Genomic DNA, 17531 nt, shown 5'->3' with positions numbered 1-17531 from the left:
ATGAATGTGTAAATGAAAAATTCTGAAGGAACCAATGGGGGATATTAGAGTGGTATTAGAGTAGAAGTTCCTCCCAGCCATAGTATATTTTATGGGTAATATTATTTAATTAATTTAAAAAAAGTTTTGTAAATTGACTCAAGTGAAATGTTTTAAGGAGATTAATAAAATCACCTTTTTACTAGATTCAAATGATATATTAAAAGAGCGGGAATTTGAAAAGTTCATCTTGTGGCTTCTGGGGGTTATTGTAAAAGAAGGTATCCGAAGTTTATTTTATTTGCTTGGATTCTTTTTCTTCCTTTTGGAATTTGGAGAGCTTTGGAGCTGGAAACCATAGGACAAAAACCCTAAACTCAGTAGTGAGACTAGTCTACGCTAGCGAGTTGTTGGAGATTTCATTCAAATTTCTCACTATGTTTGAAGTAACTAATAATGATAATTATTATTTTATTATATTATAATATATTATAATAAAAAATTATATACACTTTTTCTTTAATCCGATTTTTTCCCAATTTATTCATGATTTTCTCCCGATTTTTTCAAAAAATCTTATACTTTTGGTTTGCCGATCTTTTCCCCAAAAGATTTTTGCTACTATGGTTTAAACGATAAAGGTTTTCAAGAAATTTGTGAAGTCTTTTCAGAAGGACAAATTTCAGTTAGTTATTGAGGAGAGCTACAAGCAAGCTCATTGAGTCACCAGTCATGGAAAAACGCTTCAGTGTGAAATGACATTTCCTAGACGTCTAGCTACTGGAGATTTGTGAAGGTGATTTATTGTTTCCACTATACCAGGCGTATGAACTGCTGTGAGCGCGCTTTGTTTATTTATTCAGCTATGTGTCTCATCTTCCTGGGTGTGAGCATTGCACAGACCAAGGCGATTATTATATGCAGATAGAATCGAGTGGTTATCTCTTAAGGGACGGTTCTCCTTTATATTCAGTGCATAAGCATTTTCAATAGGAACATGGGAAGACAGATTTCAACTTGGAACTTGAAAGGAAAAGAAAGCACTCTAGTTGCCTATACCTTCTTGCCTAGACGTGGAACCTCCTCCTGCTGTTCCTGGTAATTATTTATGGGCAGGAGGGTTGTTTGCTGAATATATGTGAGGAGCTGGACGTATACCTGTAAGGGGAAATTATATGTCATATACTTGATAGGTGCTGGAAATCAGTGTGCATCAGCAAGGACTTGGGGTTTATGATAATCTCCATTTGCTGCTGTCTGCTAATATTATGTATTCCTTCCAGCATATACATCAAAATATATGTATTGAGCAACTGAAATTCCACTTCCCTGTGGCTTGTAACAGGTCAGATACAATTTATTATTTCTGTACTCTAATAGCAGAAATTTATATACAGAAAATCTTTATCATTCTGCAATAAATGTTGATTATTTTCACATGTTTATGAGTTTCATACAAAGAACGTTTCAATATCAAACAATAATCACTACACTTGCAAACATTGGCACACTACACAGTCATTTAACAGATAATCCCAATGGGCAGAAAGGGCAAAAATTTGGGACATATTTGGGATAGGGATTTTACATAACGAGCAATGTAAAATTTGTAGAGTAGCTGGTTCGATAAAGGAGGGAATGCATAATCATATGTTTTGGACACGATGCACTAGTCACTCACTCTACTCAATATTGCAAAATATTGTCACAAAAATCAATAAGTCCAAAAAGAATACATGGAGGTTGAGGAGATTCAAATTTTTGTATGCAATCATGATGTGCTAGAAAGCATCTTCAAGACTGCTTCCAACTTGAAGTTGTTGAAGGTAATTTAAATTTTCTCTTCATATATTTAAAAAAAATTAATTTTTGATATGTGACATGTCATCTACCTTTAATATTTTGATCTGTTTTCTTACACCATATCAGGTTACCGAAACTCAATTTGCATTACACAATCATCTTAGGTGACTTGTGAGGTGCAAGATACATTGAGTGCTATGCTCATCAACAATCCTTGAAGTGTATGGAGGCAATAAAGTACAAAGAAAAGAATAATGAAGGTGTTGATCCTAGATGATGAGTGGCTGTCTTGTGTAAAATATGTTTTGAGTTTCACTAAGCTCAATATTAACATGATTAGGTATACTAATATAGATCACCTATGTTTGGGTGAAATTTTTGATGACATGAACTCCACATTTGAAAAAATAAAGACTGTAATAGAAGCCAACGAGTGTGAGCCTACAAAAGCATTTTTCAAAAGAGTGCAAAAAATCATTGTTGATCGTTGAAACAAGATAACCATGCGCTCACATCTCTTGGCATTTGTATTGCCCCCAAAGTATTATGGCAAAAAGATAGTTTTCTTGCCAAAGAGGATGGCACCATATAGGGCCGAAGAGGTTACTACTAGCTAAAGACTGCATTTAAAAGAAAATTCCCAAATATAGATATACAAAGTGTTATTCTTGAGTGAACTTGGCCACTTCATATCTCCAAAGAATCATGATGTTTGTGCTCTTTGAGGCAAGTACAAAAAGGATGTTGATGAATGATCTATTTACTTGCAGCCTTTGCAATAAAAGCTCACTCTCAAATATGCATCTTTTTATTTTCTAACTTTCTCAATTTTCGTTAGCTGCTATATATCATAAATTCATAATTTATAATTTATGTTTTGTTATTGTAAATGTTGAATGCATATTCAACAGGTTGTGAGTTCTTCAACTAAGTAGAATTGGAGTACATGCTCCATCCACTCAATTAAGGGCAACCAATTGAGTGCAAAAATAAGAGTTTGGTCTTTGTGCACTCCAATCTGTCTCTTCTCATATAAGAGACTTGATTACAATGAGGGGTTGTTGTGTAATGCCCCCTTTTCCTAGGCAGTTATCAGTTGCAGAGGTTAGTCCATCACTTGGTCCTCTTGGATTAACATGATGGTTAGGGGACCCTTGTGAGGGTTTTCTATGGCTCTTCAGTCAAACATGGCCTTCCGGAGCATTCTTGGACCACTTTATTCATCCTTACTAGTTTTAGTAAGTCATTTGGTTATGTTGCTCATAATTACTATTTATAGTAAGTCATGAGGGATCATTCAGTTGGTGACTTCTATATCAAGAAATGTTGGCAGATTGTTTGATGGTCTATTATTTGGCATTTATCATGGTTATTTGATTTAATAATAAATAATGACATATTTAAAGTTAAACCAATGTTTTAACTTTACGTCATTTAATGTTTTTAATATTATTTTAAGTGACTTTATGAAATGGAGTTATAAGGGGTTAAAAGAATAATTTTTCATAAATATTCATAAAGTGACTTTATTATTCTTCATGTGGCCACCAACTATGAGAAAAGGAATAAATTAAAAGCAAGCTTCATTTACATGGTAAAAAGCCAACTTGGGGCATGGGGTTTTGGCTGTAGTATATAAAGCATTGATTTGCTTTTTCAATTTTCAATCATTCAATTGCTTTTGATAATTTGAAGAGAAGAAAAAACAAGGGTTTGCAGGGTGCTGAAGATTGGCTTTTTGGGAATGAAAACTCTCAAGATGAATACTATTTGCAGGTGTGGAAGATCACCCAAGAATACTCTATTGAAGACTCCACTCAGGGGTTTTGCTGGTGCATCATTTGATACATTCTGGTGTTGATTTGACAGAGATTTGTTGAGCATTTCAGGGAAGGGTTTCAGAGTAGATTTATCAGCAGATTTGAGGAGTTTATTGTTGTTTCTTACTAGCCGTACCATACCTAGGCAGGCTGTACCATTCTTGCCTACAAGGTAATTGTTCCGAGGAGTGGTGTGGGTTCTTAGGGAAGGTTCAGATTAGAAACCCACAACAAAATCAGGCCGTACAGTTCTATTAACAATAACCCTATTCATTAGCAATTTATCATCCTCCAGCTAGGTGTTTGGATTTGGGTTGCTTGACAACCCTAGGCATTGCAAAATTCAGGGTTATGACTGCATTTCCAGATATTAAAATATTGATTGCTGCTGTTAGAGATTGAAATCAGACCTGCTGTTATCATCTGCTGATGTATATTGCTTGGCAAGAGGCATTGGAAATAGGGTATGTTCCAAATTTACATTTGTTGCAATTAAAAATTCTGAGTTTGTTAAGTTATTTATTAGTTAGCATTCAGAAGTTGTTCTTTGTTATTCTCTTGCATTTTATTTTCAATATATGAAAGAACCACAAAAAATAAAAAAAAATTCAGAAAACAAAACCTTTAAAAAATATCCAGAATAGAGTGGGATATTTCATGTTGAAGAATTGGGATGTAACTCAAGTTTGTTAACTTAGATGCTACTATTCCACAACTTTCCGAAGTCTCTATAAATGAGGCAATTTCTGAACATGACACAGCTGGTGGGAGTGGTGCTACAACTAATTGTGGTTCAAATGAAACTGAAACAAATATTGACTTTAATACTCTCAATGAAGAGCGATGTGAAGATTATTAAATATAGACTATAATATGTTGTAGAAGAATTTCCATGCTCTTAGTTGTTTGGGAGTTAACAAATTGAGATAGTGATAACAATGATGACAGCATCCCCTCATGAAGGCTTTTGATATTGATCACTACGAAGACAGTAACTGGATTAAATGTTCTTGAGAATAAACATTTTATTGATACTGCCATGATACTTAAATAGTTCTTTTTTGCTGTGTTGTCTGTTTATAATTAAAGTGTTCTTTATCCCAGGCCTACATTTAGGCCAGCTTGTGGATAAATAGTTTGATTACCTTTGTCTCTTTCTTGTCCTTACTCTTTTTTGCTGACCTTAAGGTTCATCATTCATTACAACCTGTACTTGGGTTTTTAGTAAACTATTTTCAATATTATTATTTCCCTTGCTCGTAAAATGGCAATTTCTGTGCTCTCGGCCCTTCCAAAATCCTATGAACAGCTGAATATTCCTTCCTTTGATCAATACAACTTTTGTTTATCCTCTCAAGTGTCCTCAACACCTCCCAACACCTCTTTATATAGCTGTTGATGCTGGAACATTCTCCCAAGCCCTAGAAGAATTCTTGCAGATGCTGGAAGTTGAAATGGTGCCTTTTTGTTTTAAATTCTAGGTTACACAGTTGGTGCACATTACCACAGTTGTGTTTATGTCATGGACATTACTGCTGTCATAGTTCTACCATAGACACTACCATGGTCGTGGTTCAATCCTAGACACTACCACGGTCATGGTTCAATCCTTTTGCATTTTTCTACTATGTTCTTTTACCAACCTGTTATGCCCTTTGGGTTTGTCTAGGTTTTGTATACATTTTTTTTTCATGAAATTACAATGCTTTAATTATTTTTTATTACAAATTTATAATTCACACAAATCATTTTGCTTATCAAATACAGATTTGCAATAATTATAAGCTTTGTATTGTGATTGTTGTTGATTTGAATGTTGATATCTTTTCATATTAATATTTGTGTGTTTGGATTGTGGTATTGTGTGTTACAAATCTTCAATTCAATTATTGTTTGCATACAGTTACTACTTTTGCAGATATAGTTAGAAAGTGTATGCTGTGTTAGGTTCTTTTCTTGGCAAAGTCATAGAAAATACAAATCCTTCATTGGTATGTGCATGCAATGTAAGGTCCCATACTAATTCCCCATAAGAAGAAATAGATATGGCAAATTAGCTAATTTTTCATTGCATGTTAAAAACCATCAAAGAATACTCATTGGATATTGTGAAAATTGTTTACTTTGCATATTCTGAAAATTGTTTGTTTGTCTGTAGCTGGAGTCTTCTAGGGTTTTTAGTTTTATTTTTACTCTTAAAGGGAGCGTCTGCTTCTATGTCAAAGAAATTTTTTACCCTATATGCTATTTAGCATAAACTCCCCAAACATATAATATTTTCTGATAGTGATTAGAGAAAGCATAAACTCTACCAAACATATAATATTCCCTGATAGTGATTAGAGAAAATCATTTCTTAAAGGAATTTCTCTCCTGTGAGAATGTCTATAAGAATCGTAATGACAAACAAGACAAAATTCTCTTTCAAAATACGTACTTTCAGGAGCATATTCCTTACATCAAGAATCAAAGTTTATTAACTCAAATTAAAAGCATCTCTAAGAATTAAGAAATTAATAGGGCTGCAGATATTCCTTATTTGTATACAAAAAAGATGGGAAAAAGTTGCAACTTTTGTCTTAAATGTCATTGATTTAAATGAATATGGTGCCAATTCATCATTAATTGAAAGTGATGTTGCTATATGTGATTGATGTTAAAATTTCTTCTAAAATTTTCAAGCAAAGTAATTTGTTTCTAATCTTCCATCACGATGATTGATATCATATTCTAGCGTCTTGTCCACCAAAACAAAGGTTAGCCATATTCTTAGAGTTTCATGCTTTCACTATTTCCCGCTAGATTCCAGATATTTTTCATCTTTTGTACAAACTAACACTTACGATGACATCATGATTTTATTAGTTCAACTGAAATGAACTGGTATTGTCTAAGCTCAGAGAGTAAAAGATTATCAGAACGAGAATTGTAAGGTTGTAGGAAATTGTTAGATGCTTCTAAATGGAGTTTCAGACCCACAAATGCTGTATTCAAATATGAATAATTTCTTTGAAAAAGAAAATCCAAGAGATAAAAGACCTTACCTTAATGAATGTCCTTGAAGTAGGCTAACAGCATAATCAGGAACCTGCAGTTAAATAAATACAAAGACACTTAGGGAACTTTGGACCTTCAAGGTATGTGGAGAAATAAAATAAATAAGATAAACACAACAGAAAAAATTAATTTTCTCCAACCATTCATAGCTGCTTATGTAAAATGATATGCATACAAAACCTGAAACGTAAATACACTGTAAACAAGAAGGCAAATCATAGCAACTGTTGTAAAGTGATCTCCGTACAATGCATTTAACCTATATCATCTTGATGTTCAGAATAAAATCTGTAAGTGTTGCACACTGGAAACTCAGAATATGTCCTCGAAGCTTGTCCCAAAATCATCAATAAAACTTATCACCTACCAAAGGCTTTCCTGAAGCAAGCAAAACTCGATTCTCCAAGTCTAATTCAACACTATTATCAGAACGAACAATCACACCTTCAAGGTCTCTGAAATTGGCGCCCTGGTTGAAAATAGGCCTGTTAATATTTAGACAAATTGAACAGAATAGATAAATGTAAAAATTCAGAGGCTGTGATGAAAATGTAAAATATATATAGATTTAAGTGTGGACCTTTTGTTTTGGGATTTTACAAGTGCGTTCAAAATCATCTTCATTCAGCATGTATGGGCGATGGTCAAAGAGTTTGTTTCTTGAACGTTTTGAACCTGAAGAATTTCCTCCATTGAAGGCTGCAAGACATAAATGCTTGCACACATTAAAATTTAAAAACACGTTTCTTGTAACCACGATTTATTTGTTTATTACACTAGCCTTTAGTGATATCAATAAGAAATGCTGAAGTTCAAAGAATTACAGCAACAAGTGGGAGTGATTTGAAATTCATAAATCTAGATTATTCTAGATAAAATTCATCCATGGACTTTAATATACTTTCTTTCTTTCTGAATAAATCAAATGTAGGTTTGAAATCTATGCTATTTATTATCTAGACAGTTACCACGTGGAAATAGCAGTGAAAAGGTGTAAAATATTAAAAGTTATTGGCAATGCACAATGATATTTATAGAAACTATGCTAAAGAAACATAAAACAAACCCAGAATTTTCAAAAAAACCCAGAAATAAAGTTTGAAAAGATGCTTAAAAAAGCAATCAAAAAATGGAAATAAAGGTTGTAGGGAGTTAAAGCTGGCCATTTTTCCCAAAAGATGCACCTGTTCAGGAAGCCACTACCATCCCAATGAAGGATCTCACAGGAGGCTGTTAACATGACGTGAATCTCAAGGGGATATGCTGGAAACATTCCAACAATCTCCCCCTCAGAGTTACCCAAGGGGATTTGAACCTGCAATTCTTCTTTGATACAACTTGTAGGTAGTTGAGCTGGCCATTTTCCCCAAAAGAGGCTTGTTTAGGAGATCGCTACCATCCCAGTTAAGGATTTCACAGTAGGCTGTTAAGCCATGCCACACATCCTGAGGGAATGTGCTGGATGTTCCAACAAAGGTATCATCCAATAAACAAGTAATGGAGTTAATAATTTGAAATCTAATTATTAAATACAGCAGGTTAAAAGTAGAAATAAAAATTTAATACCTAGGGAAGATTAATTTTTTTTCCCACAATGCCTATGTTTAGGACTGTGAGTTGCTGTGATGTCCCCATCTTTGCAATTATAATATAAGAGCAATAAACCCTTATGTGGTCAAGGACTGGCAGACCTTGAGCACCATCAGATATTTAGAAGTAAGTTGTACATAGCAAGTAGATAGTTTTATCAGGAAAATCGTTTTCCTTAGTGGCACTAAGATATAAAGATGATACAACAAGCATGTTGTTTAATATAAGATCGCCATGCATCCATCACACCACGTGATAAGGGTTGGAGTGATTCCATGAGACATTATAAGTGACATGGCTGAGATAGAAGACAATGATATTGAGGATGAGACAATCAAAAAGGTCTATCACAGGCAAATAATATGGTTATCATGGATGAAGCCTCCATCGAACAAGAAGAAGCAACCTATCACGACACTAAGAAGTTGTTCTTAGGTCCGCCTCAAGAAGGGTGGATAATGGGGCCATCATTGAAAGACCTTGCGTTCATCATCAGTTAATCCTCATCATTGATATTGCACAATGATAATGGACTTCATCGATACTGATCCTGCATTGACAGTCATCATGGATGAGTTTCTAGGATGACCAACTTCATCAACGATTCATGGCAATGCAGTAATGGCAGCAATTAGATTCTCATCTTCATACAAAGCAGCGGTCTCCTTATACTACAGCAATAATATTGGAGACAAATGACAATATATGGTGGCAATGAAATAATAATAATTTAACACTTTAATAAGCAGCGATCTCATACAGACCATAGACAGCAACCTTAATCACCTTGTTAATGTGCAAACAATTCATTATGATGCGATTAAACCTTTTAAAAGAGTCTTACTATAACGTGTAAAAGGTGCAATGCAAAGGGTGCGATTCCTATGATTAGTCAACCCATAAACAACAATTGCCAAGGCAGTGACTAAGATGAACATGTATGATTTATTAATTATGATGGCAGCAATTAAGAAGATAACAAAAAATCATTAAGTATGAAAGGTGCGATGTATATGATAAACCAATCTGTTATGAAGAGATACGTTGAAGAAGAGATATGTCTCTTAAACATTCAAATGATGCAACCCTTTGATCTTGCAAGATATATTATGAGGATCAAATCCATTCCCAAAGACATCATCGGATTTGTATTTATTTCTCTTTGTATCCATATTGGATAGGCTCTATTGAGCGATTGCCTTGTTGGTATTAACTGGTTGCATACATACAAAGCAAAATCAGAGACAGCACCATTGTTGCAAGGTTTAATCAGAGATATCAGAAACAGCATCAGAACTTGTTGCAAGAATATAATTCCATATCTGAAACAGCAACATATCGCTTTAAGTGATATTGACATCATATATATTGCATACATTTAAAGATTGGATCAGAACTAGCAAGTAAATCGCTATAAGTGATTAGAAGACATTATAGCATATCCTCCATTGCCAAATCAGAGAAGGCTACATCATATTGTATAACAAGATCATCTTTGCATAATTGCTTCAGTCATATCAGACATAGCAGAGACATAATTGTGAATTACACTAACTGCAGATATAAGGATCAATTCATTTAGCATATATTAAATTGTCCAATCAGAAGTAGCAGTGATATTGATATTATTCATAAATATATATGGACTGTTCTTGAAATACTCTATATATATCTTATCAATTATATGAGTTTATATTCATAAGTAGTTTCATAGAACATAATAATCAAGGTTTAAAGGAAGGAAGTCTCTTGCAATTGATTTTGCAAGGTAATCGTCCCTATTTCCTAAGTGTTAATAAAAGGGGGCATTACAGTAGCTACTATAAAACCTGTAATATTTCAACTATCCTTGAAGAAATTGACAGATGTGAATTGGTCAAATTCCTCTCTTCTGCAGACTGATAAGGCTGACTGTTTTCTCTACTGATGTTTGGGGCTGTATTTCTTTTGTGAGTTGAAATCTAGTTTCTGCCATTTCTGTGGCGGTTTTTCCTCAGCGTTGTTAATTTTTTCAAGGGAGGAACTTTATATAGCATACGATGATCTGATTGTTCATCAATGGGAGAAGGTGTCTGGCTTCTTACTTCATGTCTTGTTTTGTTTTCAGTGGCTTGCGTTTTCTTTCAAGGCAAAAAATCTAGTTCCTCTTTTAAATAGCTATTTCCTTTCCCTCTGAAGCATCTGGCAAATGAGAGAGAGAGACAGACAATCTGCTTTAAACTTAGAATAGTCTCTCAATATAACATATTCCTGCTCTTTCACTCTTTTTGTTCTGTCCTTGGTGTGGGCTGCCACCCCTTTTCTGAATATTATGGACAGAGTTAGAGCTAACTGGAATGACTTAAACCTGCAATAATTTTCTCGTTTCCTCTCATTTTGTGGTATTTGGACTAGCTGGAGATGTGTTTTTGTGATTAGTGAACATTAATGTGTGATCAAGGCTATTTGGGGTGACCGGTTATAAGAAGTCTCATACTGATTGCAGACTGTTTAGTACCATTTTGCAGACCTGTCCACTTCACACTCACAAGGCAGACCCTTTGAGTTCATCATCGGTTCCGATTTAAGGTATTCTTTGTGTTATTTATTGAACCATTTATTTGAGTATGAAATTGTCAAGGAATTGATGAGTTGCAAAGTGCATGTTTTAAGACCATCTCAGATCTATGACAGCAATAAACTACCAATTACATGTTCATATTGCTGAGTTTATTTGTAAGAAATTTTTAAAAAATTAGGGGGTGTTCTTACACAAGGGCGGCTAGCAAACAAATAACAAAAACTTCTCATATCTCAGTTTGTTTGGTGCATTATGGACTGAAAATGATAGTAATGGTCTAGGTGCCACTAAAAATTGTGAAAAGCCTCAATGAACTAGGCATTTAAGACTAAAACCCTCACGCAAGCCCTCCAAGAAACTTGTACAACAACAATAAGATATGGAATGACCTCTCAATCTGATAACTCTGCACAATCTGACCTGTATGACCTGCAATAACAAACCAAATGGTGCCAAAAATAAGCTAATGCATCTACCAAACCCATACACCTGCCAAGAGTGGTACGACCCAATCCGGAAATGCAAGGGGGTATGGCCAGCAATAGGTATTTCCAAATGGCCCAGCACAAACTTGTAATAACCTCTACAGAATTGGAAGCAACACTTCAAAGCTGCAGACTAAAACACACATCAAAGCCCTTTATCATGAAACCCAAAACTGAAAACTTTGCTTGGAGCTCAAAAGTGATTCTTGAATAAAATCACACTAAATTCAGCTAGGGATTGCCTATCAAATCCAAAACCAGAAGTTTAGAGAGAGTTTTCATCATTTGAAGATCTTAGGAAGAACTCTCAGGTTCAATCTGATAGCGTTTCAGTACCAAATCAATAGCCTATGAGAAAATGCGACCCTCAACCTCCTATATCTTTGGAGGGAAAAAGCACTTTGAAATAATATAAAATAATCAATTTTACCAACCAAAGGCCTTTTTGAAATATTAAATTGACTTTCATGTGCAAGTCCCACTTCAATTTTCCCTAGGCATCCACTTTTGAGGGGACATAAAACAACTTAATAAATGTAACACTGGAGTAAATAATTAAACATTAAACATCCAAAACTCAAGTTTATATTTTAAATACTCCACCTGAGTTGGAGAAAGCACTACCAAGGCATTGAAATGCAATTCCGATCATGTCATGATGTAACTTAAGCAGTGGGATGATGACTGGTGCCATCTCAAAGACTTACTAAAAATAGACGTGCCCTCTAAGAAGTTTGAAGAACGCTCCAGAAGCCCGAAAGCACTTTAGAAAGTGTCACTGTAATTCATAATGCCAACCAAGCTTAAAGCCAACAATGGAAACCAAGAAAGGCTGAACCTGTGCTCTCCAAGACCTTTTGACTCCTCTTACCAATACCTTAAACAACTACATCTCCTTTTGGCACCAAACTTATAGAATTATCCAAGGATGCCTTGAAGCATATAGACAAGTGGTTGAGTTTATTGGGGGCTCCCTTTTTTCGTTGATGTCATAAACTATCCTCCTTTGAGCCTTATGCACAAAATAAAGTAACAATCACAATAAAATAATCAGTCAATTCCTAGTCTTCAACCACAAGTCCTCAACAGTCAAAAGATGACAATGATCACTTGGACTGGAAAAGCTGCCCAACATAGCACGAGGAAGAAGAAGAAATCTCCTCCATTGGATCCAGTACACACCATTCAATAGTATATTCAAGATTTGGAACCAAAGGCACACATCATGCATGATGTTGCCAATATTGCTTGGAAGTTAGACAACACTCATTCTCCCTTTCTCTTACAGGAATCTAGGCACATCCAATAATTTGTGGAAGAAGATTGCATAATGAGTTCATTTTGGTCTGTATTTCTCATGGGTGACCTGCTATTGAACTACCAAAAATGAAAATAAATAGAATTCCAATGCAAGTCACACCATACTTTTAAGGATAAGATGGCTAGGTTTTAGAAGCTCTATACTCCTATAGAATACCAGTTCAGATATGTCTACCTCATGTTACAAGTTAGGATGGCAGCTCAACGTACAATTCATGCTAAAATTGATGAATGCATGAGAATACCAAAATGATTAAAAGAGAATTTAGAAGATTAGAAGTTGAAATTGCAAGCTCAATTAGCACAACAAACACAACAACCATAGAATAATGTAAGTGTGTTGAGAAAGATCAGAAAATCAGGAGATAACAGAACTCCAAATGGCTAATAAGAAGGCCAAGATTCAGTTGATGGAGGTTGTCTAGATGGTCAAAACATCCAAAGAAAGAGAGATTTTGGCGACCCATCACTTGAAGCAATGTACAAAGTCTATAAGCTACAAGCAGCAGTCTCCCAACATTCGACTCCTTCAGTGTTCAGATTACCTCCAAGGGCTCTCCTAACTCTGCCGCTAATTGATGATTGTTTAGTCTACTTTCTATCATCTAGAAGACAAATTTTTTTGGCATGTAGATAGAATAAAATACATGTAAGCTATGTTGTACTTTTGGTTAATCAACGACTATGGTTTTTTCTTGTCGTCTAATGAATTAGTTTGGTAGTTGCCAATAGTTGGAATTCCATGGCAATGGTCGACATGTTTATATAGTTTTTCTGTAGTCCAAAAAAGAGGCCATGTTGTTGGAATTATTCCCTATCCTAATTTTGTATGAAAGCATTGAATGAATAAAGAAAACAACTATTATATCTCTTGAATTACTGTGCTATTCTTGAATGAATCGCTCGTGCTTATGAAATTTGTGCTTTGAGTGATTGTATAATCCATTTAACAAGTAAACACAATCAAATTAAAAGCAATTAGATGATCAACTACCAAGTCTTCATAACTCATTTTTTATGAATATAATTTTCTCTTTAGACAATTTATTTATGAGACTCTTTCCATAACATATGAGCAATTGTTTCTTTAGATACATTTAGAATAAGAAAACATAAAAACAACCTAATAATGCCTCTTTCATGTTCATCAGGTTTCTTCTAGTCTTTCTTTGATATATTAGTGGGCTTTTCTCTCCCAATCACTGTTCTACATTGCTTTCTTTCTTCCAAGACATCCCCCGTTTCAAACTTGTCATTAAATCTTTTTTCAGATCAGATAAAAAAAAGTAAATTTCTTCCACTCCAACCAAAGTAGCTATTCCAAAGAAGGCGTCCTTTCTTACACAAGGTTAATCCAACACAACTCTAAATACAAAATTTTGTGTCTATGAGCTAATGCTTTGGTAAAAAATAAAAAAATATATTGTAAATCTGATCTCAATGACTGAAATATATCAGAAATAATAATTATATCAAACTGAAAATGGTGTGAGAAATAGCAACAATAAGAACACCATTAGATTGATGCATTACGTAATGTGGGAAACCTTTTTGGAACAATACCCATAACCATAGAATGATTTAGCAATGTATTAATCCAAAATGGATATGCAAATACACTCATAATCTAAATCTCCTCATACAACAGGGGCTTCTCACTCCTTAAAGCATACAAGCAACACAGTAATGTTCTCTCAACTTGTCAATATGAATCTTTTCACCCAAGCCTTTGATTTATAGAAAATAAGCTTGAGTAAAACCACCAGTTACATTCAAAACCATCAAAGAAACTGTGTGCCAATCATCCCAAACTTCAACATACATAAATGAGATACACGCAAGAGCCACTCACCTCTTTAAATCCATTGTACATTAAAGGATTCCTAACTCTTGATCTTCCCATAATGGAGCACCATTTTCCTAGTGGACTAATCAACTCACTAAATGTTCTTACAAGACATCATAGGTACTCTTATACCTAATGCCAAGTGTCTAGAAGAGTATAATGTCCAAAAGGGCACTATTTACAAATTCACCATTATATTATTGCATTATTAATCTACAATCTTGAAATTATATCATTGGAAATAAGGAACCTAATATTACAATATTGTAACTAAGACTTGCAAATGTACAACACACCTATTCCTAATAAACTAGTTTGTGAAATGCATAATAAACTATTTTTCTAGGTTTTGTAGGAATTCTAACCAATCCTAAACTAGTCTAGACTACATTCTAACCCTAGTTGAAGTTTGGCCTAGGTTTTCCCTAGGTTGTGCCTTTTGGCCTCAATAAATACATTTGAATGTGCCAAGGCTAAATATAGCCGTCAAGGACCACCTTGGGAGAATAGAAAGAGAATTCGATACAACCCAAAAAAGTAACAAGAATGATTAAAAAAGGACTTAAACTAACCCTAACTAACAACATTCCTTAGTTTCAACCAAGGAACTAGTTAATGACATTAATGCTCTCAATGAAAAGCAATGTGACGTTTCGTTCTGATTTTACATGTGCAAATCACTAAGATAAACCATTTTGATTTATTGTTGATGTTTGACAACTTACATTGAACTATCAATTATCAATTGTGTTTTGTATGTAATTTTGTGCAACTAATCTATATTTCAATTCTCTTATGTATAGGATTTTGGACCTCGCTATGGATCATGCAAGAATTAAACATTGTATGAGAAATTCATTAATCACAGGGACAACAAATCATCTGTCCTTATATATAATTTCAATAACTCATGGAATATTCCACTTAAAAAAATTCCAAATAGGCAATTCAGGAGATACTAAGGATACACAAGCAAATTAAAGTATCTTGATATGATAATTACTTTCTTTTGGTACCTTAAGCTATGATGTGGTGTACTAATTACATCTTAAATAATATGACAAAAAAAGGAAAAAAAGGTGCGGTGCATCTAAAGAGAAACTATATTGATAAACCTATGCAAATAGAAGCAATGCTAATAGAATCAATTTATGCATATTCATCCCTATATAAATGTAATTATGCTTCAGACACACACACACACATATATTATGAATGTATATATGTATATCAGCATTGTATATACCAACTATACCCCAACTATATACTATGAATGTATATATGTATCAGTATCTATGTCAGCATCTGTATCAGCATCTGTGAATGTATATATATCAACATCCGAGATTATTCAATTAGGTTTAATAGCACGTAACCTTCTTTGACATCAATGACGAGTTTCCATCAATCTCCCTTCAATCTCCATAGCATAATGTGTTCATCAATCTCCATAGTATAGCAATCTCATCAACTATATGTTCATCAATCTCCATTAACAAATTCCTTAACTATCACCTTTGACATTGATGATAGTCTTCTTGCATCTTTGACATCAATGACAATATTTCCATCATGACCCAAAAAGCTAATCTCCTAAATTTTAGGGATCCCGAGGAATTCAGTGAATGATTGAAGCATAGTTTTCAAATTTCAAGGCGATCCAGTAAAAATTGCACAAGTTATGGAAATTTCAAGTTTTGATCATGTGGTTCTTGAAATTCATTAAGCCCGCCATGAGTTGGTGCACAAAGTCAAAGAAGTCTGCCTTGGAAGTGTTGGAAGAAGTTATGAGGTCAATGAAGTCCGTCCTCCATGGTTCCACAATGTCTCAAACCCCGCCTTATCATGAACAAGAAGGTGCAAGGAAATGGTGAAGTCTACCATGCTAGTGAAAGGTTCTTAACTCCCCTCAAGTCCACCTTTGTGAGATGCATCAAGTTAAGGAAGTCTGCTAAGGAGGAATTGGCAAGTGTTTGGAGAGCATGAAGTTTACGAAGTCCGCCCTCCATGGTTCCTGTCCATGTTGAAGTCCACCTTGAGGATGGTGCATAGAATTAGCCAAGTCTGCCCTATGGAGAAGTGTTTGATGAGTCATGAAGGAAGCAAAGATGACAAACACCGCCTTAGCTTGGGAAAGGTTCCTGAATCAGTCAAAGTCCGCCTTGAAAGGTTCCTGAAGCAAATGAACTCCACCCTAACAATACATATGGTGCACTATGATGATGAAGTCCTCCCTATGCTGCAAGAGAAAAGTTCCTAAGTGTGGAGAAGTCCGCCCTACCTTTGGTTGAAGGGGAAAAAGTCAAAGAAAGTCCGCCCAAGAGAGAAACATGCTAAATTTGGAGTAAAAGAATATTCCCTCATACTGTCAGCAAAGATCTTGATCAAGTTTGAATTAAGGCAAATTTAGAAAGTTTTTGAAGTGGGAAAATTGAAGATTAAGTTTGAATCATGGACTGAAATTCAAAATAGAAACTTTCATTTTAGAAATCAGAACTTTCTTAAGTGATTCAACTCAACTCAAAATTCAAAATAGAAAGTTTCTTAAGGATCAAGTCATACTCAAAATGAGGACAAAAGTTGCCTTTAAAGGACTGAGTTCAATTGAGCACCGAAATTGGAAACTTTCTAAGTGATTCAAATCAAGCTCATTAACTGAATGTCCAAGTTCAATGTATGAAGGACAAATTAGAAACAAATTTTAGAAGATCTTCTGTGTTTCTAAGTGAAGAATTCAAACTCCAATACAAATGCCTTTCATTCTCTCATTTCATCAGATGAAGTTCGAATTTCAAGAATAAGTTGAGAGGCATTTTGAGAGAAGTTTTGTGCAGGTTGAGAGTATTTTGAAGAATTTTCTGCAGATCAAAGTAATTTCGAGAAAGATTTCAAGTATAAGTCTGAGGTTTTCAACCATTTTTCACAAGTTTGCACACAGATTTTGGAAGTACCTTGACTGTTTGGAAGACATTCATTAATTTTCTGATTAACATCTGATTTTTCATCCTCCAAGCAGCTTTCTTTTCTCATTCTTCTTCTTTCTTTGAAGGTGAAAATTAGTTTTGAAGGCA

The 17531-nt window shown here is 34.5% G+C and overlaps 1 protein-coding gene and 1 long non-coding RNA gene across 3 annotated transcripts in view; one reads left to right on the top strand and one right to left on the bottom strand.

Annotated features, from left to right (window-relative positions):
- LOC131033236 (DNA (cytosine-5)-methyltransferase CMT1) overlaps window positions 1-17531 on the bottom strand; it is a 192154-nt gene that overhangs the window by 2335 nt on the left and 172288 nt on the right. For both annotated transcript variants that reach the window (XM_057964407.2, XM_057964408.2), the window contains 3 exons: window positions 7240-7358; window positions 7027-7128; window positions 6647-6690 (listed from right to left, as the gene is read on the bottom strand). In XM_057964407.2, the coding sequence (XP_057820390.2) occupies window positions 6647-6690; window positions 7027-7128; window positions 7240-7358 (265 nt within the window). The remainder of the gene's footprint in view (window positions 1-6646; window positions 6691-7026; window positions 7129-7239; window positions 7359-17531) is intronic.
- LOC131033237 (uncharacterized) overlaps window positions 1-17531 on the top strand; it is a 62968-nt gene that overhangs the window by 1055 nt on the left and 44382 nt on the right. Inside the window, exon 2 of the long non-coding RNA XR_009103580.2 lies at window positions 3559-4066. This is a non-coding gene — a long non-coding RNA (uncharacterized LOC131033237). The remainder of the gene's footprint in view (window positions 1-3558; window positions 4067-17531) is intronic.

The sequence above is a fragment of the Cryptomeria japonica genome, chromosome 10, assembly GCF_030272615.1.
Source record: "Cryptomeria japonica chromosome 10, Sugi_1.0, whole genome shotgun sequence".
NCBI classification, from domain to species: Eukaryota; Viridiplantae; Streptophyta; class Pinopsida; order Cupressales; family Cupressaceae; genus Cryptomeria; species Cryptomeria japonica.
The sequence above is the reverse complement of the archived record's forward strand: the minus strand, read 5'-3'. Positions and strand labels throughout refer to the sequence as shown.